This window comes from Polypterus senegalus, chromosome 14 (assembly GCF_016835505.1).
Source record: "Polypterus senegalus isolate Bchr_013 chromosome 14, ASM1683550v1, whole genome shotgun sequence".
Lineage (NCBI taxonomy): Eukaryota > Metazoa > Chordata > Cladistia > Polypteriformes > Polypteridae > Polypterus > Polypterus senegalus.
In genome coordinates this window covers 104,970,892-104,996,236 of record NC_053167.1, presented here as the reverse complement: position 1 = coordinate 104,996,236, position 25,345 = coordinate 104,970,892, and the positions used below count along the sequence as shown (strand labels likewise).

Below are 25,345 nucleotides of genomic sequence, written 5' to 3'. Positions count from 1 at the left end.
AAGGAGAAGGCGCGATGGCTCCTCCGGTTTTCAGTCACGGACAATTGTATGTTGGTTCGTAGCATGCATTGTTGCAATGTTACTTTTCTTGGTGATTTATTAAATTACAAATTTTTCAAATGTTTATTTTTTCCTCTGTGCTTAAAAATCATTTAAACAGCTGCCTGATTATGCAGCGTATGCTACGCCGCGAGTTGGCTAGTATTTAATACTAAGCGTCTTATTACCAAGCTAAAAAGTGATGATTGTTTCAGTTAGCTCTATGGCCCCAGTTAAAATCTGCTTTTAGGCTTCTTTTGACAATAATAATATTAATAACATATTTAATTTATATAATGCCTTTCCCATGTTATGAAAACATATTCCAATCATAAAAAAAATATTTTATATTTTGGATGATTCTGTCCCCATTATTCTGTTACAATGTTCACCATTACTGTTATGCGTTCAGTATTTCTGTAAAATGTTTCTTTATATAACACCTTTTCCCTTCTTCAATTTCCTTACCCTTTAATGGCCACAGTACTAAATGTAAGCTCCAACATCAGTAGAAGAAATGTGGCTGTTTTTTAAGGCGGCTTTCCATCTTATCTTGATACTATGCAACAAACCTACTGCAAAGTGTATTTTGTTATTTGCTGGCCCATGCTTCCATATTTTACTATCAAAGCACTTTACAAATTAAGAGAAAAATCCTGACGAGCACAGCAAATGCTTCCATAAGCCACACTGCTATTAGACTACCGAGCAAGTCAACCAGAAATTGATTTTTTTTATTGCTTCATGTAACCTGCAAATAATTCTTCCCATTACGCCGCTTCCCCCAACAAATAGTGCAGTATGCGGCCCAGAAGGAGAGTGAGAAGGGATTTTTTGTAAATGTTTTTTATGTAAAAGCTTTCTGCTGAATCCTACGCATCAAGGTGGTCAAAATGAAAAGAACCAGCAGCCAAATGATGCTTTTACTCGGATTTTGATAGCCAGTCAAGGAAGGATAGAATCTTATGAATATTTAGCTTCCTTAAATTTGGAAGAAGTGTATAATGATTCCTGGTGCCAGACAGTGGCGATTCGTCTTATTTCATGTTGATCAGCACACGCAAATAAGAATTTCACTATACTCTATACACGTGAAAATAATGCTATAAACCTATAAAATAGTGAAAAAACAACCTTTGGCACACTAAAAAGCAGCATTAGGTATGCAATGAACAAGGCCATGGCAACTTCCTTTTCAAAAATCTAAATTAGGCAGCTGAACAAAGAGATTGCCATGCTCTTGAACAGACAAGTTAAAAGTATACAACTCAAAACTAATGCTGTATGCTGTGTTTCATTCCATTTAGTCAATGATTTGTTCATTAAGTCCTCCACATTTAATACGTTGGTTCCCCCTTAAATAAGGCCAATGTTAGTAAAGACTCAAAATTTTTGTTTTAGCCCTTAAATCCTACAATTTTTATTTTGCTTTTTCCATTTTTTTATAATTTCTCCCCTAAATTGTCTTAGTTTATCAGAAAAACCATGAACAAGATGGCACCAGTCACTCTCAAGTCTATCTCTTTGTCTTTTTCCCAGTGGGATGTGACTTTTATGCTATCTTTGAAGCTGCTTTCCCATCTCGGATGAAGCCCCTGAACTAGTAGTAGCTCTTCTTGAATGTACTATGAGACTAACCAGCTCAATATGTGGTCCTCAAAAACGAGTTGTGCAGCTCTGAGTGAGACCTCATTTCAGTTACTCATCTCTGTCTCATTGTTTGCGTTCACAATATTCTGCTTATGACAACATATGGGGATGGGATTATGGACTGACCAATACATTGAGAGATTTCTCCAGAAATGTAGATCTTCTTACACCATCACCATCCAGTATACACCCACTTAAACAAAAATCTAAATATGCTGAATATCAGGATGATATTTATTCTCATATGTGAATAGAAACACTAAGACACATAAGGTGTGTTTGCTTCAGCTGTAACTGTTCTCGAAAAAACCTCCCTCTATTTTCAAATAAATCATTCTTGGAGACCAGATGAAAATGCAGAACAAATCTTTATTTGCACATAGTTATGCAGAAATGTATCAGTCCATGGAGTGAGCAATCATTAATACAATTCATTCCTCTTTATATTTTCCCATTACCCTTACCTTATTTAACACATCTTCTCATTTGACTCTTCTTCTTTCAGCTGATCCCATTAGGGGTTGCCACAGTGGATTATCTTCTTCCATGTCGTCCTGTCTTCTGTATCTTTTTCTGTTACACCCATCACCTGCATGTCCTCTCTCAGCACATCCATAAACCTCCTCTTAGGCCTTCCTCTTGCCTGGCAGCTCTTATCCTTAACATCCTTTTCCCAATTTACCCAGCATCTCTCCTCTGTACATGTCCAAACCAACACAATCTCACTTCTCTGACTTTGTCTCCCAACCGCCCAACTTGAGCTGACCCTCTAATGTACTCATTTCTAATCCTGTTGAGCCTTGTCACAACCAGTGCAAATCTTAACATCTTAAACTCTGCCACCTCCAGCATTTGACTCTTAATATACAGACTTCTATCATCTTAGCCAATCGACTACAGCCACCAGTAACTACGTTTACATGTTGATTCTTCCATCATTCAAATCCTCTCTTCTTTTATGGAGGTGTCCTACAGGTTTTCCCATTAATATTATCACCACTTTGATAGGGGTGTTTGGGGTTTCTCACTATTTTGAGCTCGCTTTTTAAGGGGGTGTTTATTACTCATTTACTTTATTTTAACATTATCAGTTATCTCAATGGTTCTCTTAACATGAGGCAACCTTCACATGCGTTTAGTTTCCTTCAGCCCTTTTCCTTATGTTTTTAATAATCTATTGGTACAACTTCATTTGGGTATACACTTGTATTTAATTATAAAAATGATCATGTATTGATTAAGACTATTTGATTAAAATTGTGTATAACATGAAAGGGTTCATGTCTACATATGGAGCTGCTACTTCCCGCCATATCTGCTGAACTTTCAGTTTTATACTGCTCCTATGCATGATGGAAGTCAATATTAGCTGAAAAGACAACACTGTTCACAAATAGCAATGATGTAACCATCAGCGATCCCCACCTGGATGCTTTCCAGTGTTTGGAAAGTCTTTGATATTATATCCATAACCATGAAAATCACAGGTGGGAAAACAAAATTCACTCCTGGCAGTGCTGTACATTCTTTTAAGTGGGTTTGAATAAATGCCAAGAATCTGGGCACAACTCACTCTGTAAATACAGCAACTGAATGGAATACAATAATGGTCCAAGAATGTCATAAGTCACAAATATCCTGTGTAGACTGAAGTGACATAAATCCATGTCCCTTCAAATAACCCTGAAAGAAGTTAAAAATAGCTCATTGGAAGAAACCAAGAAACTATCCAGCTCTTTCCAAATTTAGAGTTTGACAATTAGAGTTTGATCATTCAGTAACTGGGATGTACCCTCTGGTCCTTGGGTAAATTGGGACCACCATAAAAGTCTTTCAACCAAGATGTACAGTCCTAGCTCTTCACACAATATATAAGAAGGACATTAATAAAGATAAATCAACAATATTCAAGAGTTTGAGCATTTATACCAGATTTCATCTGCAATGACTTGTCAATAGCGGGAACTGACCAGCTTCATTAGAAGCTCCTGACACTTCCTATGTTCCGTTAGTTATGAAATGGTTTACTAGAACCACTTTTAAGAGTGCCTGAAAGTCATTCATAATATCTCCAAAATCTGTCACAGGTATACAGTATCTGCCAGCTTTATGTCCTGTCATTTAAATGTAAACACAAAAAGACTGATTTTCTTTATTCTGATGGTCCCCAGAACAAAATTTAGATGTCAGTGAAATAAGCTACAGGTTTGACCCTTGTCATCTGAAGGGGTCTCTCAACAATCCTCAACAGCTTCCTATCGCTTAGAGTCTCATCATACCTGTTATGAACTGGGAAACGTGTTTTGGCTTGTCAGAAAAATGTTTCTGTCTTTTGGACCTTTTTTTTCGGTTCTCAAGATTTTTAGTATTTGAAAGAATCATTTTGTTTTTTATATGCGAGTTTAAATTATATTTCTTTGTTAGAGAAATATACAGTAAAACCTTGATTATCCGTCACACGATTAACTATCAGATGCTACAAGCTATGCACATTGGAATAACTGTGCTTGTGCATGGTGTTCTTTCCCAGCATCATGTGTCAGGCCGCATTTTGAAATCACAGTGACAGTTATATACCTTTAGTTTTAATAGCATATCATAGCTTTTCTCTTTCATTATAATTAATCTAATATACATTATTATGGCTGATAAACATAAGCGTGTGGAGTTGGAATTGTCACAAAAAACTGAAATTACTGAACATTTACAAAACAGTAAAAGTGCTTCAAGTATTGCTTGAATTTACGGAGTAGGAAGAACAACAGTGAACAACATAAAACGTGATGCTGACAAAATTGAAAAATGTATTGAAAATGGAAACCACTGACGGTAATGTTAATGTTCTCCTGTATTGTCGTTTTCTTTTGTTATATTATGTTTTGTTGTTATTGTGACGTGCAGGCAGCTTGTAATGCACTGTTGGGGAACAGAAAGTGTGCAATGAATGCTGTAAGTGATGGGACAGGGTGAAGGGCTTCTGTTCTGTAAGGGACGGACATATCTGTTAGGAGTTGAGTGACAGGAGAAGTTAGGAGAAAATCGAAGGTGCAGCAGAAGGAAGGGAGATAATAAAAGCAGGAGTGTTTGCACTTTAAAGAAAAAAGAAACGCAAGTGGCGGGAGATAAACTGATTGGTAGGGAAAGCTTTCTTTTATAGTTTTGGAGGTTTGCTCCATAACCCAGATAATGGAGTATAAGACAGGGCAGTATTTGTTAAAGAACGAAGACTCCAAGAAAAAACTCCAGTACCCCTGAGATGTGCTTCCTTCTTATGCTGGTCGTTACAATATTATACAGCTTAATTCATTTTTTAAATATTGTATTTTGTTTTGTAAATAAATATGACTATTTACTAAGGTTTTGAAGGTTTTACTGTAATTATTTCTTATGTAATTTGTAAGTGTATCACATTTCATATTAGAAGCCACTATTAGTGGGTAATGGGTTGCTAATGAACTTGCCTGGTTTCTGGGGACCTCCTCCACGACTTACATCACATAGACACACTTCTATTAAACATCAGCGCAGCTCCTTTATCTGAGATATGGATGAACAACTTTGTGTTTTAGTTTTGATTTCAATATACTTATTTTGTCATATATTTCCTTTGTCTTGAGTTGGTTTTCATCTTAGTGTTTTGGCTCTGGTAAAATTATAGAGGTTTTGCAATTCCTGTCCATTTACAATTATGGTTAAGCCCTCTGACTGAAAAAACAACTCAAAACCCTTACAAAAGGTTAGATTTAGCCTTTGGGATATTTATCCAGAAAAAAATAGCCATCACCTGGTTAGCTGCTTTAAACATCATAGCAGTTGCTGTTAAGCACCCATTTTCAGAAGATGACTAAGGGCTCATTTATACTTCACACTCAGAACGCGTACGCACCCGCATCATGGCTGCCACGCATTCACAGCGTTCATTTTACGCATCCTCTGAGCAGGTCCTCAGAAATTAGCGCGACGCGTGCGCAAGTTGCAGTACCAGCAAAAAGTCGTGGGGTGCAGTGTGCTAAAAGTCGGAACGTGACGTCAGTGTCTCTATTTACTATCTACATGTGACAGATATCCTCTATGCAGATCCTACGGGATGAATGCTTCGATGTGGTGAAGCAAAATACCGACATACAGATGCATTCGTGGTGCTTTTATATTCAAGTATTCCCGATCGTAATGACACGATACATTTTAAAAGTCTCACATACCATCTTTTGTGCCGTCTTGCAACTTAACAACAGCAACATAATATATAGCGCTGTACTTGAGCCACTGAGAAAAAAATTAAGGACACGGTGAAAACGTGTATTTTGTGACTACGTAAAGTGGAAATTTCCGTGGTCCACTTTAACCTCGTAATTTACTTTATCATATTCGTAAGCGCTGTGAAGATCCCAGTTTTTAATCGCTACGAGCTTGGACCTGATATTCACCACACAGAACACATCATGTAATGCACATTTAGAATCTTTAGATTTATACTTGATACCACTTTCATGATGAAAGTCTCACATACCATCTTTTGTGCCGTCTTGCAACTTAACAACAGCAACATAATATATAGCGCTGTACTTGAGCCACTGAGAAAAAAATTAAGGACACGGTGAAAACGTGTATTTTGTGACTACGTAAAGTGGAAATTTCCGCTTTAATCTGGAAATGTCCACTTTAACCTCGTAATTTACTTTATCATTAATATGCATTAAAGTGTGTATGTTACATTTTACATATAATTTCGTTTAAATAATGAATACTGTTAATAATTACACACATGGGGGGAATAATTACATATATGGAGGTGACAAGGTGGCAGAGCGGTAGCACTGCTGTCTCGCAGGGAGTTGTTTTGCTGGTATTTCCTGCTTGTATTCCACACTGTGCTCCGGTTTCCTTCCAAAGATATGCAGATTTGGTGCCGCTAAAATGACGCTAGTGTATGCGTGTGCTTGTATTCACCTTGCGATGAGCTGAGGCCTCGTCCAGGGATTATTTCTCACTCGTGCCCAATGCTTCCTGGAGTGGACAAATCCCTGGATTGATGGATTTAATCAATAAGCATAATTTTCAGAGATATTGTGGTAAGGTGTCATCAGAATTTAACGAGTGTTCCAGGCAATTCACAACACAGAGAAGCCGAACATGTTCTCACCGTGATAATATCTCGCATCTGCCACCTGGTGGATTCCTCCAGATTTAAGTAAAGTACGCGAGCAAGTATAAACACTACAACGCTTGCGTAGCAGGGGCGTCCACTGCAGCATGCGTCGCGTCGCGTGAAGTATAACAACGGCCTTAGGGTTTGGGGCAAAAGACTGGTGTAGGAGACGCTGTATGGTTTGAGAAGAACTGATTGATTGATTTTAAATCAGTCAGTTAATTCATTATTAGTAGTGCCTTTGGCAACATCAGTAATTGATTAAATAAAAATAATTAGTAAGGCGTTCATTCAGGGATGGCAAATTAATGTTAGAGGTGTGAGAATTTTAATTTCTTCCCACTCAAGGATCTTTGTTTCACTTTCCAGCTAGGTATTCAGAAATAAAAAGAGATATTTACAATTTATGAACAAAGCCCATAAATCGGTGAAAGTCTACATTAAATAACTTTCGCTTTCTCTGTTTTAGTCCACTGCGGTGGGCTGGCACCCTGTCTGGGGTTTGTTTCCTGCCTTGTGCCCTGTGTTGGCCGGGATTGGCTCCAGCAGACCCCCTTGACCCTGTAGTTAGAATATAGCGGGTTGGATAATGGATGGATAGATTGATGGTCAAAGAACATAACAACACAAGATGGATGTATGCAAGAATATATATGGGGGTGTGACTGATACATTAATTTGATTGCTTTGCTAAAAACCTGACACTGTCCCAGTGTGGTGCTGAGGTTTCACCTGCTGCACTCATGTCCCAAACCAGGTGGTTCGGCGTGTGGTGGGTGTGGTGACACACTATCAGCGCATGCTCCCAACACTTCTGTTATAGTCAACGCTGAAGTGGCAATCACAGAATCTATTCACCTCATAGCGTGTTACACTGTCCTTGTTAGCAATCAATGCAAATAGTAATTAATTGCAGCAAAGCTTTTTATCCACCATGTCTTTAGAAATACATTATCGCTCTAAGATGCCATCATGGTGGCACTGTGATTATCTGACTCTTTGCTCTAAGTAACTGGGTTTTAAATCCAGGCCCAGTTACTAACTATGCAGAATTGTAATACATGAATGTGCCCTGTGATCATCTTGTGTCCTAACCAGAGTTGGTTCCTTTCACAATAAGCTGGAATCCTATCTGATCTGAAATTTGGCTACCTGAGTCTAGCAACTGAATGGATTGTACCCTTATTCTTGCTCTCCCTGACTTTACTAAAACAAGCTTCTCTCTGGAGAGGTCATTCATGTTTCTCCCCCTGTCTGAATGTCTTCTGCTACTTTCACCCCCTCCCACAACATGAACACTTGTTTTTCAGAGGTTTTGCATGTTCTCCCAATGTCTGCGTAGGTTTCCTCTGGGTGCTCCGGTTTCCTCCCACAGTCCAAAGACATTAGGTGCATTGGCGAATTGAAATTGTCCCTAGTGGGTGTGTGTGTGTGTGTGTGTGTTCGCACCCTGTGGTGGGCTGGCGCCCTGCCCAGGGTTTGTTTCCTGCCTTGTGCCCTGTGTTGGTTGAGATTGGCTCCAGCAGACCCCCGTGATTCTGTAGTTAGGATATAGCGGGTTGGATAATGGATGGATGGATGGATGTTTTGCAAAGGGTAAGGACTGATTTTTTTGTGTTCACATGAATGGCTTTTAAATGCCATTTGAAGTATTTTTTTTTTTTTTTTACACCAGTACTGGTACAAGAAAACATCCACATGCAATATACTGTTCAACTCATCTTCATGTCCAGTTATGCAAGATGTTGTGCTTCTTGGGGTTTCTCATATTTTTGGCCCTATAGACCCCTTATGATAAAGAGTAAATCAATAGTAGCAAACAGCACAAATGATCAGAAAGACTGGAAGTGCATGCAGTGTAACACATCATGTGCATGCTACATCAACCACACACAGGGATTCCCTAATGGGGTCCAAATGACTCCTTTATGCAAAACTTTGAAAAGATTTGGATTGGTAATGTTGGCATATGCAGTGTCTTTTTATTTTATTTCGGGGAAGCCAAAAACGAAGATGATAATATTTTTGATATTAAATTCTTTACTGGTGGCCCAAAAAACCACTCCCAAGAAGTTACAAATGACAAATTTCATACCTAGACATGTGGGCTATTGTTTAAGACTGTTTCAAGGTCACTAATTATGAATATGATGTTTTTTTGATCCTTTACTGATGGTGAGAAATTACACATTTCTATTACAATTGAAACTATTTAAACTGAAGCACGCATTTTATTATTTTAAACATTTGATGTAATTATTCTTTTTTATTATATTTGTATACCTCTATCCATCCATTCATTTACCAATGCTTGTCCAGGTCCAGTTTGTGCATTATATTTTCCCCATTTTTTGACACCTCTCTATCTGAATTGCCTTTCCCAAAATGTCTCCCATTTTTTTCCCCCTGCAAGATTTTTTTGGGAGTTTTTTTCTTGTCTTCTTAGGGAGTCAAGGCTGTAGGGGCTGACAATAAAACAAGGCCTGTTAAAGCCTACTGACTCATTCCTTGTGTGATTTTGAGCTAAGCGATAAATAAATATTGTTGTTGTTATTGTCTGAGTTACGAAAGTAGTAGTCAAGCAATTATGCCCAGGCATCCCTTCATCCCTCACTCATGAACAACATACTTAAACTCCTCCTCTTGAGGCAGCCCTTATTCTCCAACCAGAAGCGGACACGCTAGGACCCAAGACTTGGAGGTTCTGATCCTCATCCTGGCTGTAAATTACCCCAGTGTGTGTCTAAGGTCACAATCTGATGAAGCCAACAGGATCACATCATCCACGAAAAAACAGACGTGATCCTGAGGCCACCAAACTGGACCATCTTCACTACTGGGCTGAGCCTTGAAATTCTATACATAAAAATTGAACAGAATTGATGAGAAAGGAAATCCCTGGTGGAGTAAAGCTTCCACCAAGAACGAGTCTGACTTACTGCCGACATTGTGAACTAAGCGTTTGCTCCGGTTGTACAGGGACCAAATAACCTGCAACAGCCACCTATCTCATGAAGTAAATCATTATATTTGTAATGGATATCCTGAATTAGGGCAACTTACGCTAATTACGACTTTTTTGGTATTATTATAATTGTGATTTTAATAGTTAGGCATTGAAAATCCTTTCTTTAAAGTCCTTAGCTAGCAGAATTTAATAAATGATTCTGTCAACAACGGCTTAGTTGAAGTGAAAACAAACCTCCTTTGCAGCTCTTGATGACAAGAGTATTCAACACCCTGAGCAGGACAATACCAGTGTTTCTGTAGTTAATACCAGTGCAAATCTAAGAATTTGAGTTATTCACCAAACTGAACTTCATAAGTGGTTAAACCCTTTCAGTAGTCATGCAAGTACTCTAAAAGAAGTACACCAAAGCCAGTTTTAGATCCTTATTTTTAAATTCACTGTTAGCATACTTTGGTCATGTTATGTCAGCACTGTGACAAATGGGGGTATAAAAGAATTCACAAGTCATGGATCTACTAATAAGCTGTTATGAGGTTTAGGGGACATGGAAAGCAGAAAGATAGAAGAATATAAAAGATGAAGAGTAACTTTTGCACACAAAAGATTTATAGTCATATTGAGAACCCTGAATATATGAAATAAGTTACAAAGTAGGCTGAAAGACAGTTTTAGGGCTTTCAGATATTGACTTGATCAATCAATCAATCAATCAATCAACTTTTATTTATATAGCACATATTCATACAAAAAAATGTAGCTCAAAGTGCTTTACAAAATGAATACAAAAATAGAAGACACAATAAAAAATAAATATAAGTCAACATTAATTAACATAGAATAAGTAAGGTCCGATGGCCAGAGTGGACAGAAAAAGCAAAAAAAAAAACTCCAAAAGCTGGAGAAGAAAAATAAAATCTGTAGGGGTTTCAGACCACGAGACCGCCCAGTCCCCTCTGGGCAATCTACCTAACATAAGTCAAACAGTCCTCTTTGTATTTAGGGTTTTCATGGAAGGACTTGATGATGATGGTCACGTAGACTTCTGGCTTTCAGTCCATCAATGTTGGAGCATCATGATGCTTTGAGTAGGTGGAGGTGGCGCAGGCCGCCACCACAAAGAAACCGGAAAAAGAAACAGAAGAGAGAGTTGGGGTCAGTATGGATTTTAGAGCCACAGAATAGTTATTGTGATGAATTGAACATACAGAGTATCAGTATTAAGTTAAAGTGAAGTTATGAGAAGGCCATGTTAAAGTATATAAAGTTGATGTAATTTTGGAGAGATTAGGTGAGCTTTGTTGTGATTGGAAATTTGCGGTATGTTCTGATGTGTGTGTGTGTAAAAGAAAGGCTGGAGTACCCAGAGAAAAATTCACACAGGCATAAGGCAAATTTACAAACTCCACTCCAAAATGTGAAAAAAAATTGAATATGCATAGACTGAGGTTGTCAGAAGTTGAAATTTTTATTTAATTATTTTTAAAAAGTTGTATATATAATTAACTTTGTAGATAATTCTCTGCGATTGGTTGGCGTCCTGCCCAGGGTTTGTTTCCTACCTTGCGCCCTGTGTTGGCTGGGATTGGCTCCAGCAGACCCCCATGACTCTGTAGTTAGGATATAGTGGCTTGGATAATGGATGGATGGATTGATAATTCCCCACACAGAGTAACATTTTAAGAACTTAAGAAACTGGACAAATGAGAGGATGCCATCCAGTCCATCAAGCTAATTTGTGTAGCTAATAGCTAAGCTGTCCCAGTATCGTATCCAGACATGTCTTAAAGTTTGTCAAGGTTTCTGCTCTAAAGACCTGGCTCAGTACTTTGCTCCCAATTCGTAAATGTGTGTTGCATCCTTTATTCTTTTAGCTAAATGCCCCCACCCTATGGTAGGTGGCTACTTATCATGTAGACTCGGACAATGTCTGCACTTCACTCCTCATCATGGAGACAAGCTTATCCAAGAATAGCTTGTATTATGTTCTTCTAACTACACAAGAAAGACATCTGCACTCAAATTAGACAGCTAAAAAGGATCAGTGCACCTAATGTGATAATAAGCTTATTTTTTCGCATACCTCCTCACTTTCCCAGTTTTCAAATTTATATCATTTCTTTAACCAGGGGGCCTACTGCTTGACACAGTAATGAAGTAAGGAAAAGTCCGTTTAGGAAAGAAGAGGATGCTGGGCACTACTTCAGTTTTTACTGTCATTGTATATTTACTTCAGAGGCATTTTTATCTCCCTGTTTGTATCATCTTTAAAATCAAAAGGTGTTTGCAATAGTTTGAAAGATTTATTAAGTAAAAATATTTCCTTTGAAAAGAGAAGCAAATTGATGTGCCCCATATGAATGAAATGTCAGGGGACAATGACTGCCTGCACTTTTGCATTAGCCACCAGGGGGCATCCTTGTTTAGTAATAACTTGATTGGCTGCTAAAGGAAAGTCGTTATCTTTTCAAAATAGATGTACAACCATGAATGGAAGGAAAAAATTCTTACTGATTAAAATAACCCCCTAATATTGTTATGTTTGCTCAGTGATTGGATTTAGTGATAAATGAATAGATATACATTGTCAGGTTTGATTCATATTTTGACCCTGCACACACACTCATATACTACAAGGCTGTTATCAGTCAAGAGTTAGCATGTCACTATTTGGGATGGGAGAGAAAATCTGAATACCTGCAGAAAAATGTTCACAAAGACAGGGAGATTAACAAAACTTCCATGGTATTATTTATTTCTTATTATTTTTATAAAGTGTGTATAAACACTGTATGTATGGAAAAGGGCCTTACTGTATTTTCTGATTGTCCAGGCCAGACATGAACACAGGTCCTGAGAGTGGCAGCAGTGCTAGTCAGTGAGCCATCTTAATGAAAGAGCTTGAAATTATAATAATAATATTCATAAACTGGACCAGTGGGTAGCACTGCTGCCTCGCACTTAGGAGATCTGGGTTCGCTTGCCGGTTCCTCCCTGCGTGGAGTTTGCATGTTCTCCCCGTGTCTGCGTGGGTTTCCTCCAGGTGCTCCGGTTTCCTCCCACAGTCCAAAGACATGAAGATTAGGTGCATTGGTGATCCTAAATTGTTCCTAGTGTGTGCTGGGTGTGTGTGTGTGTGCCCTGCCCGGGGTTTGTTTCCTGCCTTGCGCCCTGTGTTGGCTGGGATTGACTCCAGCAGACCCCTGTGACCCTGTAGTTTGGAAATAGCGGGTTGGATAATGGATGGATGGATAAACTGGACATAAATTATTGTCGCATATTGATTAAATTACATACTTTCAGATTTACTTTGTCATCAATCAATTGTTAAATGTGTGTATCTCCAGTATAAGCAATTAAAGTTTTCATTTCTCATTGAGCACAAGTAAGGAGACCAGGGCTCACGTCCTGGGTCCTATCTGTGTGGAGTTTCCTCCAGGTGTTCTGGTTTCCTCTTGCTGTCCCAAGACATGCAGGTTAGGTGGACTGGCCCTTGTGTGTGTTTACTGTGTGGATGAGTGTGTGTATTCATCTCGCAATGGACTGGGGCCCTGTCCAGGGTTTATTACTGCCTTGCACTCAATGCTAGTTGGGATATGCTTCAGCAGACCATGACTGCCAAACCAACCAACCACCCCCCAGGCTAAAAAACACACCCCAAGCTGACCCTGGCCTGGACTGACATGACATTTCACCTTCAGGATGAATACAATATTTGCAATCTGTCTAAACAGAAATGTATGAAATATTTATATCAGAATCCATACCCTGATGACACCCACTCCCCTAATTTAAAAGACGGAACAGTGATAGGCCAGCCCTCAATGGTTTTCAAGGGTGCTTTGCAGATAACGCCATATGTAATAAACTGTAACAAGAAGATGCCCAATTCTAATTTGTGTCAGACTGGGGGGATTTCCACCGTGAATCAAGGAGAAGTTTAACAGCAAGACCTAAGAAGACAATAGTCTGATGGTATCAGGTGACATATTGGGTGGATAGATCTAAAGGAAATAAAATAAGGCAGTGGTAGAATATCAAGATAAAGAAGAAGATGAGGAGTGAAATAAAAAAAGTCCAGAGGGGCAAAAAACAGGTGGGGCAGAACTGCAATATATGGAGATTAAAAATATGAGGGACACCCAGTGGGCAAAAGTAGCAAAGAGGATCAGGTTCAAAAGATCAATCAGATAGCACTTATAGAGAGTAAGGTAAAATCTATAAATAAACTTTATTTTAGGTTTGCTGATCATTAGGCTTTTGCCAACAGTGTTTTAAATTATGAAATATGGACACCCAGGCAGGCGGAGTAGAGGAAGAAGAGAGGACCCTGAGCCATACTGAAATTAAAGGGAGAGGTTTGTAAGCTGAGCTATGTAATACTCTTTAAAGGGTAAAGAATTGATGCTTGGAGCAGGAGAAAGACTGAGATAGGGAGTCAAGAGGATGAGCAGGCAAATCAGATGAAAGTGAGATACCGCATGTTCTTAACAATAAAAATGTATTTAAATAAAAGAAAATGTATGCGGAAGGAAGAGAAAATAGAGATTGCAGAGACTGGAAGGACAGGAGCCCAGCATGTTAAATAGGCCTCAAGATAAACACATGGGTGGCCACCGATGTTAAGGACATAGTTATGAGAAAGGGGGAATAAGTATGTTATTCCATTGCTGCAGTGATATGTCTCTCCAAGGTTAATACAAAAGAGATAATCAACAACCTGGGACATTGGCACATCCAGTGTCCCGAGTTCAAATTCCACACTTAGTTGTTGTCCATGTGCAGTTAGTACATTCTACCCATCTCTGCTTAGGTCTTTCTCCTGCATTCCCTAAGACCTATGTGTTAGGTCAGTTGGCGATTTCAAACTGGCCCTGTTGTTAGTGATGGACTGGCATCCCATTCGTATCTTTTCTTATCTTGTTTGGAGTGTTGCTTTGATAGACTTTGTTCTCCTGTAGCACTGTATTGGAAATACACACATTTCAGAATGTCATGTCATGCAATTAACAACCCAGGTAACATTATCCAAAATAATTTTATCTGGCTTCTGTGGTTTCCTTCTAAAGAGTTCTTGGTTAAATTTGGGATGCTAAATTGGCTGAGTGTGTTGTTAGGTGAACTGATGGCCTATCCAAGGCTGTTGCCTGAGTTGTGCCACTTGCACTCAGTAACCCTTTAGTAGAGTTTACATGAGGGGGTAATACGATTGCATTGGACTCAGACCAACTGTACCCAGTGTACATGAATCATTCTGTGACTGTAGTAGTCAAAACGAAGTAAGAATGGAGGTGTATAATTTAGGTCAGAGTTCCTAGTCTCAATTTTGGAGGAACACAGTGGCTGCAAATTTTCTTTTCAAGCCAAATTCTTAATTAGAAGGCAGCTAATATGGCTATGGGAACATTATGTTTTTATTCTGTCACATTTGCAATGATTCAGGACCCTTACGTATTTTTGTAACCGTGCCAAGCAGCTAATTACAATTAAAATGGAAGAGCAACAAACAGCTAACCAGCTAATGTGATCGCATGTGCACCAGTGTGAGTATCTTTTTAAAAACAATATTCATAAAGAAAAAGGTGAAGGTGAAGAACTGAGATAGTGCTCTGCTTTCATTCACAAAACATTTATACAATTTGCTCAGTTAAAACCAAAATCAACAACATTGGAAATGCTGGGTGTGAGAAACTGAGAGGCCTGACAAGCCAAAGAATGAAGTAAAAAGTTCGACTAACAGTAAGCACTGGCTTCTGATGAAGAAATCAGCTCCAGCAAGTTGAAGCCACTGCAGTCCCCCAGGATTGTGATTTAAACTCCTGATAAAGGTGAACAGAAAAAAGGGTGGATTTGCAAATTTAGAATTTGGGAAAACTCATACAAATTATGCCTTCACTATCTCACATAAATTTGTTAACATAATGTTAATCTAAAAGGGAGTTATGTCTGTGAAAATACAGTTAGGATAGCAATGTATAAAAGCTGATTATTTTCATTGTGGAGAATATAATACAGGAGTGTAATAAAATATGATAAATGAAACAAACAGAGAGACAGACAAGAGACACCACTTGCATACTCTTAACATAGTGGTATAAGGTGATAAGGTGCCACGTGAGAGGTTGGGCATCAAATTAAAAGAAGTAGGAGTTCAGGGTGATGTTTTTAGTTGGGTGCAGAATTGGTTCAGACACAGAGGGTGATGGTGCGAGGAACCTCATCAGAACTGGCCGATGTTAAGAGTGGTGGTCCACAGGGGTCAGTGCTAGTGCCGCTGCTATTTTTAATATATATATATAAATGATTTAGATAGGAATATAAGTAGCAAGCTGGTTAATTTTGCAGATGATACCAAGATAGGTGGATTAGCAGATAATTTGGAATCCGTTATATCACTACAGAAAGATAGCATACAGGCTTGGGCAGATTTTTGGCAGATGAAATTTAATGTCAGTAAATGTAAAGTATTACACATAGGAAGTAAAAATATTAGGTTTGAATACACAATGGGCAGTCAGAAAATCGAGAGTACACCTTATGAGAAGGATTTAGGAGTCATAGTGGACTCTAAGCTATCAACTTCCCAACACTGTTCAGAAGCCATTAAGAAGGCTAACAGAATGTTAGGTTATATAGCATGATCTGTGGAGCACAAGTCCAAGGAGGTTATGCTCAGCCTTTATGATGCACTGGTGAGGCCTCATCTTGAGTACTGTGTGCAGTTTTGGTCTCCAGGCTACAAAAAGGACATAGCAGCACTAGAAAAGGTCCAGAGAAGAGCAACTAGGCTGATTCCAGGTCTACAGGAGTTGAATTATGAGGAAAGATTAAAAGAGCTGAGCCTTTACAGTTTAAGCAAAAGAAGATTAAGAGGTGACATGATTGAAGTGTTTAAAATTATGAAGGGAATTAGTCCAGTGGATCGAGACTTGTATTTTAAAATGAGTTCATCAAGAACACGGGGACACAGTTGGAAACTTGTTAAGGGTAAATTTCACACAAACATTAGGAAGGTTTTCTTTACACAAAGAACGATAGACTCTTGGAATAAGCTACCAAGTAGTTTGGTAGACAGTAAAATGTTAGGGACTTTCAAAATCGACTCGATGTTTTCTTGGAAGAAATAAGTGGATAGCTTTGTTGGGCTGAATGGCCAATTCTCATCTAGAGTGTTCTAATATTCTAAATAATGGATATTTCAAAATGCAATACTAATATTTGTTTGTTCAATGGCATTTATCATTTCAAGCATCTGTAAAGAAGACACATATCCTCTGGTTTGCTTAAGCTTTGTCTCAGCTGGTTTAACTGTAAAATAATGATGTGCAGACAGAGCTGATTCAAATCAATGATGAAAATTATACCTTTTGACATGTTACTTAGCCCATGTACTTTTTAGTGGTGACCGAGAGAAATATTTAATCTCATGTTTTCTAGCAGAATGCAGAGAAAGAAGCTCATGACATAACAGAAGCCAATAATGACCAGTGCTGTACCCTCGTGTTACATGACCCATATGTATGTTTTCCAGTCACATGGTCAATATGTATAAAGAACTTTTACTTGTGGGGTATGTCAGACTTGCCAACTGTCGTTGTTATATCATTGTCAGATCATGTCAGTTTAAGTGAATAAAAAAGTCTTTCATGTCATATTACTGACTGCTTGACAACCCTCCAGCACAGTAACACTCGTCCCCAATAGCGTGCTAAATGATGGAGCCAGTGCTCTACAAAGGGTTGACAGCTATGGTGAGTTCAGCCTTTATCTCAACCCTTTCATTCCCCCATCTTGTGGTGGTACTTACAGTATTAGACATCAGACAATCTTCTCTTCTGTTTTGAGTTCCAACACATGCATGTTCCTGATTTCTCATTGCTGCTTTATATGCATTGTGCTTCTGGATGAGCATTCTTTGATTGTCAGCTCTCGTGCACACAGAGCCTGCCCCTATTACTAAAGACAAAACTTAACTGTCACTGTTTAACTTTGTCAGAGCTAGTTGTGGACTAGTTGGAGTGAATCGCTGAATCGTGACTGGCTCCTTGGAAGCTCAATGCCGACTGCCTCTGACTCACAAACATGATACAAATGAAGGCTACGATTGAATATTACCGGAAAAATCATATTTGGTGTTAACCTGTACGTCCTTAGGGGTATAGGAGTACAACTGGAACACCCTGAGTAAAACCCATGTGGCAACAATGATAAAGTGTAGACTCAAGGCAGACAACATCTGGGTTCTGTGAGGCAGCAGCCCTACACACCGGGCAACTGAGCCACTCTCAGGTTAAGTGGTAACTCTTAATTTGTGTGTGTGTGTTTTTTTTAATGAGTGTGTATGTGACTCCCCATCCTGGGACTGTTTCTGTATCGTACCTGCTACTTTAGGAATACGTTCTCAATTTCTTTGACCCTTCACTGGTAAAACTTTAGGGTCAAAGAAAGTTCCAGAAATTGTCTTTTTCAGTTGTGTCCCTTTGGATGAATAACGCACCTTGAAGGTTTTGAATATTTGACGTAACATGTAACATCCCACTATACATCTGCACAACAATACTGGGGACTCATTAGGTGACTAGCTGATGGTAACACTGTGAACCAGTGGTGAGATTTCTTCAAGTTAACGTGTAGTTGCATGATTTACAGTCTCATTAATGCATACCACTATGACAGATGTCATGGTGCTCCACCACTGCGTTGTGAACTAAGATCTTGTCATCCTTGAGGAGCATGAGAAGTGTGCCTGGTAAACCAGTTTTCTGCTAATATACCAAGTTATACCCAGAGAGCTAAGTATGCCTATGTTAGTCACCATTTCTTAAAGTGTGTAATGGGTGGCAGCAAAAATTAAATGGAATGGTCTGGAAATGGAATCACATCACATGCAGGGTTTGTTCATGTCCCACTCCCCTTCCACGATTCAGAATTGGATTGAGCAACTTTGGCAATTGATGGTAAGTGCACCAGTGGTAGATTAGATAGTCAGATAGACAGAACAAATGAACTTTATTTATCTCCAGGGGGAAATTTGGCTTTTTACAGAAACTTCTTAAATAAATACAGTAGATAAATAAATATCAATACGCGCACACACTGTGGTCTGAATATACACCAGAATGACTAAAAAGTATGAATCCTTAAGAAAAAAATAAAATCTGCAACCACAGTGAGGGGTAATGCAATCATATTGCTGTTGTTATAAAGGAGCCCCAGTAGCATTTCTTGCTGCACCACTGCTGAATGCCCATAGTGTTAGTATGTTACAGAGAGAATGTTCAGCATTATTCATAATGGCACTCAGTTTTGTTTTAATTCTCTCCTTTGCTGCTACCTCCTGCGGGTCCAGAGTGTGTCCCGTATTTAAGTATGCCCTTTTAATTAGCTTGTTGACTTGATGGGCCTGTCCTGAAGTGATGTTACCAAACCAGCACACCACAGCATAGAAAAATCACACTGGCCAACACAGAGTTGTAGAACTTGTAAAGGAGGTCACCATTCTCTCAATTCTTTATACCCACATTAAAAGAATGCACTCTTCTAAGAAAATAAGGTATCTGCTCTGAACTTTCTTATATTGTTCCTCTCTATTTCAATACCTGCCCAACCTGTCATTGATGTGGATCCTCCAAGTACCTGTTGGAATGGACAACCTTTACATCCACTCTCTGAATAGCGCTCAGACATAGAGGTTCTTTGGTGCAGTGAAAGCCAGTGAACCAGTTTTTGTGATGTTAAGCTACAGAAAATTCTCTTTGCACCAAGAAACAAAGTTCTCCATCCGACTCCCATATGTCTCATCCCCCTTACCAATACTCCCCATAAGTACAAAATAATTTGAGAATTTCTTCAAGTGAAGTGACCTGGGGCCTCATGTATAAACGGTGCGTACGCACAGAAATGTTGCGTAAGAACTTTTCCACGTTCAAATCGCGATGTATAAAACCTACACTTGGCGTAAATCCACGCACTTTTCCACGGTACCTCATGCCTTGTCGTACGCAAGTTCTCCGCTCGGTTTTGCAAACTGGCGGCACCCAGCGTCAAAGCAATGCTACTGTTCTTGTGTGATTACTCATTATTTTCATGACGCGGCTTTATAAATACACAGAAACTAACCGCATATTGTTTATTAGTGTAATGCATCTGATTGTAATTAACTCGTAACAATATAATGGTCCAGGGAACAGCCATAGTATTCCAAATACCATAACTGCTTTAGCGTTGTTACTCTCACTTCTATTTCTTCTTCTTCTTCTTTCAGCTCCTCCCGTTAGGAGTTGCCACAGCGGATCATCTTTTTCCATATTACTCTCACTGCACACTCGGAGTATTTATATCACTGTATCTGAGTGTGAATCACAGCAGCAGCTGATCGGAAAGAGAATTATCGGTATACAGCTTTAAGGACACGCTGTCTCAGCCACTGCAAAACGTTTTAAAGCCTTTCCTGTACGGACCTCGCGGTTCAGAAACAGTTTAATCCCAAGAACTTTAAATGCAGCAAATCAAGTGCTCCTTGTAGAACTGTTTTTACTTATAAGTACAATCACCCCACTGTAAACTTGCACTACAGTTATAATATCGCACAACCTGAGCCACTTTATAAAGCGCCTATTTACATATGATGACGATATCATTTTAAGGTGAAATGCAGCAAAATATGTTTGTTAAATTATACACATAAAACTTTAACTTCATTTAAATAATCTATATTCTTCACTGGGAGTGTCGTGAAGGATAGAATAATTAAACATGTACTACGAAGATATTTCAATGTTCTTTAAACGTTTTGAAGAATCGGCGCTAAGCTTACAGATGGCTTAACTTCTATTACAGAGCTGATTGTGTGGCGATCGGTTACTTGGGGAAAGAAAAGCAAGGACTGCAGTGACGGCTACGCCAATATATATTGAATATAAAACAGAAAGAGAAAATAACAACACAGCTAAAAACGCAGCAACAAATTTCGACAAAAGATAAATGCTTGTCATGAGCATGAGGCTCATGAAACACATGTTTAATAACGTGCTTTAGCTCCTATCATCATGAAAATGACATCACGTATACATCTCAGTATTTTAGTTATTCAGAGAGCTGTAATATCACAAATGTAATGGATTCTGTGTCCAGTTGGAGGAAGAGAGCCAGTTTAAGAAGCAAGTAGTGATTCACACACATAGATCACATACGAGTAGAAGATCAAATACAAAACAAAGCATTTAACGTGCTACTTTAATTACGATGTAATTTTGAGAAACTGGTTAATTAAACGATTTTAAGATGAAGTTTATAATGTTCTACTAAATGACAAAATAAACTACGTGATTAAAGTGGAAAATTCGAGATTAAAGTTGACATTTCGTGCTTTTTCCCCACCGTGCCTTTTTCTCTGTACCCTAATAAGCTTTCATATGATACTCAGACAGTGGGCTTACAACTCTTCTTTTCACGGCAACTTTGATATGTGACTTCTTTTTATTTCCGCACTGTGCGATTTTGTGAATGTGAGCTTTCAAGTTTCTCCAACACGCTATGTCACTCGATCAACTTCATTTTGTTGATTATACCACGGTTTATTTGAACAAATAGTATGTTTTTCCTTTGCCTCCACTTGGTATTCGCTGAAATTCTTATATTTTCCCCGTGCTTTTCCCATTGTCTTTTCACAGAAGGCTGCGCTTAAGGGAGTTTTATATTGATTTGCATATTCAAATAGGCGTAATTCTGGGAGGATTTGGGGCGTTACAAAATGCACGTGCACGAGCGCTAGTTTTCACGCTGATCGGGATTTATGTAGCGGAAGAACGTGGAAGTTGGAGTACGCACAGATTCCTGCATCTGGATTTTTCTGTGCGTAAGCACATTTCGGCTTTTGTGCTTACGCCATGTTATAGTGCGAGTTCTACGCATGGCATTATACATGAGGCCCCTGGTGTTACATTTATTGTCTGAGGTGTACAGAATGAAGAGAAAACAACAGCACGGCTGTTCTTTATGGTACTCCAGTGTTGTTCATAATCGTATGTGAAAAACAGTCCTTGAATCTCACAAATTACAGTCTGCTCTACAGGTAGTCCATTATCTAGGACACCATTGGCTCACCCACTTGCTCATCGCTGAGTTTACCCCTCATTGGTGATGGCAGAATGGTATTCAAGGCACTGGAGAAATCAAAAAACATAATCATGACAATGCTACCAAGTGAAAATAAGCCTTGTGGAGCAGATGGATCATTGAATGCTCCACTCAAATCTTTGTCCAATAGGCAAACAGCAGTGGGACCAAGTGGTCTAGTCAAGAGGATCCATATAGTCCAGGACCAGTCTCTCAAAGGTCTTCATGATGTGAGATGTGTCACTGGTCTGTAGTCATGAGGTGAAGAGGCTCCTGCCTTCTTTGGAACAGGAACAATGCAGGATATTTTCCACAGCAGTGGTACATTCTGGAGCCTTAGGGACAGATTGAACAGGTGACAGTGGACACCATAAAGCTGGTCAGCACAGGCTTTAAGAGCATGAGAACTGACTTCTGTAATGATTTGTGGATTTTACTATAGCTTACTGAACCTGTGGATGTTTTCTCCATCTCTGGGACTGTTTTTATGAGGATAACATAAACCTGACCCCTGCTGAGGCAGACCATAATGAAACTCTAGAGCTAATCAGTTTTCTAGATGGTGTCACTGTAAGCGTAAAGTTGCAAAACTTTTCCCCAGTAGCAATTAGCTGATGACATATTTAGCTTTCCCTTCCTAAATAAATAAAAAAATAATATAATCCAAATGAATAATTTGCATCTTTCAGCAGGCTGCTTGCAAATGTGTTTTTAGTTGGACACGAGGAATTTCATTCTCCTGTTGCATAAGCTTATATATCAATGAGGTCACTCGCAGCATGCCAGCCGCATACCCTTGGCTAGAGGCTTCGTGTGAGCGGCCAAGTACGCGGCACTTTCTCGCTGCACCTTTGCACTGATGTTGCTTGTTCTGAAGGACTGCAGGCATTAAAAGAGAGTATGGCCCCTGCTCAGTCGGTGGAATTGAGAAATTTATTTGCTGTTTCTCATTTCATTAAGAAAGTATGTGAGGAGGGTCTGACTGAGCTGGGGGAGCCAGCCAAAATTAAAAATTATGTTTTCTTTGAGGTGGAGATCCTGGATCCGAAGACAAAGGAGCAGCTCTGTTTTCTGGACAAGGTAAGAGATTTTCATTTGATCAGATTGAAGTTGTGGTCTAGCACATTCAGAACTAAAACGGAATGCCCAATTCTTAATAGGCAGCATAATATGCAGAGAGAGTGTTAAAACGCAGTTCTGCTAGTGCAATCATGTAAAACCAAATAGCACACTGCATACTAAAATGTATGCAATAAGCTGCTGTAGAATGATTCATTTTCAGCTTTGCTCATCAGTTTACTGAAATAATATTACTGTGGAGTGATGTAGATTCCTGTCGGGGAAATTTTGCTCGTTTGTGCAAACCTTTGATTAATTGTATTTTATGATTTGCTTTAAAGTAGGAAAGCATCTGTATGCTGCTTTAGGATGATGGATGATATTAAATGAAATAAAGGCTATTTTAAAATATTCAAATATGAATTGGAAAATTCAACTCAGCATCTGGACATTAGTGCCAGAATTTGTTCCTTTTTTTAAAAATATCCATGTGATTAATACTAAAATAGCTAATCTCAGGCAAATTATGACAATTTGCACCAAATTAATAGATGATTTATAATGTTTTTCTGACTACTGTAGATTGCTTGCACATGTTTGTAACCAAATACTCCAGAGAACCGCTACAGTGTGCCTGGGTGGGGGAAGGCAGAAGTGAAAGTTTCACACAGCAAGGGCCACCTAAGATGGCATTTGTGTTTATCACTCTGAAGACAGCTCAAAAGCAGCTGGAAGTCTCCTTTTCAACTAATCACACACACATCAATAGGTACCACATGGATTAAGCATCCTAGGCTAAAATCCCTGTGGAGTTTGCACATTCTCCCCATGTTTGAACGGGTTTTCCTGATTTGTGGGCAATGCTGCCAAGAGTCACTCTAAAATGGAATTAGCGAGTCTGAAAATATAACAATATTCTCCATATGGATTAGTTTATGAAGCAAGGAGAAAATTAGAGATATTGATATTAAAACTTAAACATGAACATATGTGTGAATAGCTATCAGTGGTGGTGGGTGTTTGATTTTGAACCCCCTCTAAAGCATATTTTTGATAGTTTCAACTGATTGATCATTGACTGAAATATAATTCATGTAGTTTCCCTAATTAATTACTGGCTATGCTCCTGAAAAATGTCAAGTGGAGTTCAACTAATTTTTATTTATTGTACTTCTCACTGACAGATTTGCACTGTTGCATTAAATCATAAAATCTAATGAAATGAAATGAAATGGTCTGGATGTGGAATAGCATTGGCGGATTGTACCTATCTTGTGTCCTATGCTGTCAGGCTAGACCAACCCATTACAACCCATTCATTTCTTCCAATACATTCAATTTTATTTATTTTAACAAGTAAATGAAATTAAAACAAATATATTAATTAAACTTCAACACCAACACACATTGTGCATATTAGATAGATAGATAAGAAAAGGGTTAGAATGAAAACCTGCAGCCACTGGGGCCCTCCAGGATCAGGGTTGGGGAACCCGGCCTTAAAGATAATAGATAGATAGATAGATAGATAGATAGATAGATAGATAGATAGATAGATAGATAGATAAGCCCCTAGAAAGAAATTAGGCTTTTACAGAAACTGTTTAAATGAATAACTATAGGAGGAAAAGTAAGTAAGCAAATAAATAAACATACAAACACACTTTGATCTGAATACGCAGCCGACTAATTACAAAGCAAGAAAATTAAAAAGAAAGAAAATTTCTGACTTGGCAGTCACAGTCCCATTATGAAGGTGTATTGCTGTTGGTATAAAGGAGCCACAGTATCGTTTCTTGGCACATTTTAGTAAATAAAGATAAAATCTAGCAATATCAAACAGTAATTATGCGGGTTCATCATAAATGTCAATATTTTTATAACAAAATATGTTGGGGAGGGGGGGACAAAAAACAAAAAACAAACCTATTCATCCATCATCAAAACTTCTTGACACAATTCAGAGTTCCTTGGCAGCATTTGGTTCATAGCAGAAACCAACCCTCTTAACGTCTATCAAAGGCAAGACAATACTCGCTACTTTAGAGCTGCCAATAAGGCTGGTGCACAAGTTGTAAGGGTGTGGGTTTAAATCCATGTAAGCACAAGGAGACCAAACTAACTACTCAAAGACAATAATGGGATCTGAACCTTGGACTCTTGGATTGTGAAGCAGCAGCTCTAATCACTGTGCTAGCATGTTGCCCATAGCCAACCAAAACATGTCTAGGACTAATAAATAAAGGATCACAATAATATAGTGAAACTAATGCAAAATGTGTGTTCTTTAATTCATACTGCCATCAAAATATTAAAAGTCAACAAAGAAGAGGATCACACATTTTGAATACTGAACCTAAACC

General features: G+C 38.7%; 1 protein-coding gene across 4 annotated transcripts in view; it reads left to right on the top strand.

Moving 5' to 3' along the window:
• LOC120514667 (very-long-chain enoyl-CoA reductase-like) overlaps positions 1 to 25,345 on the top strand; it is a 124,832-nt gene that overhangs the window by 34,560 nt on the left and 64,927 nt on the right. For 2 of the 4 annotated variants that reach the window (XM_039735163.1, XM_039735162.1), the window contains exon 1: positions 22,740 to 23,003. The exons of 1 other annotated variant lie outside the window; for it this stretch is intronic. In XM_039735163.1, the coding sequence (XP_039591097.1) occupies positions 22,824 to 23,003 (180 nt within the window). In that variant the 5' untranslated portion in view covers positions 22,740 to 22,823. Of the gene's footprint in view, positions 1 to 22,739; positions 23,004 to 25,345 lie in introns of those variants that run through there. One more of the 4 variants, XM_039735164.1, reaches the window with a different exon arrangement.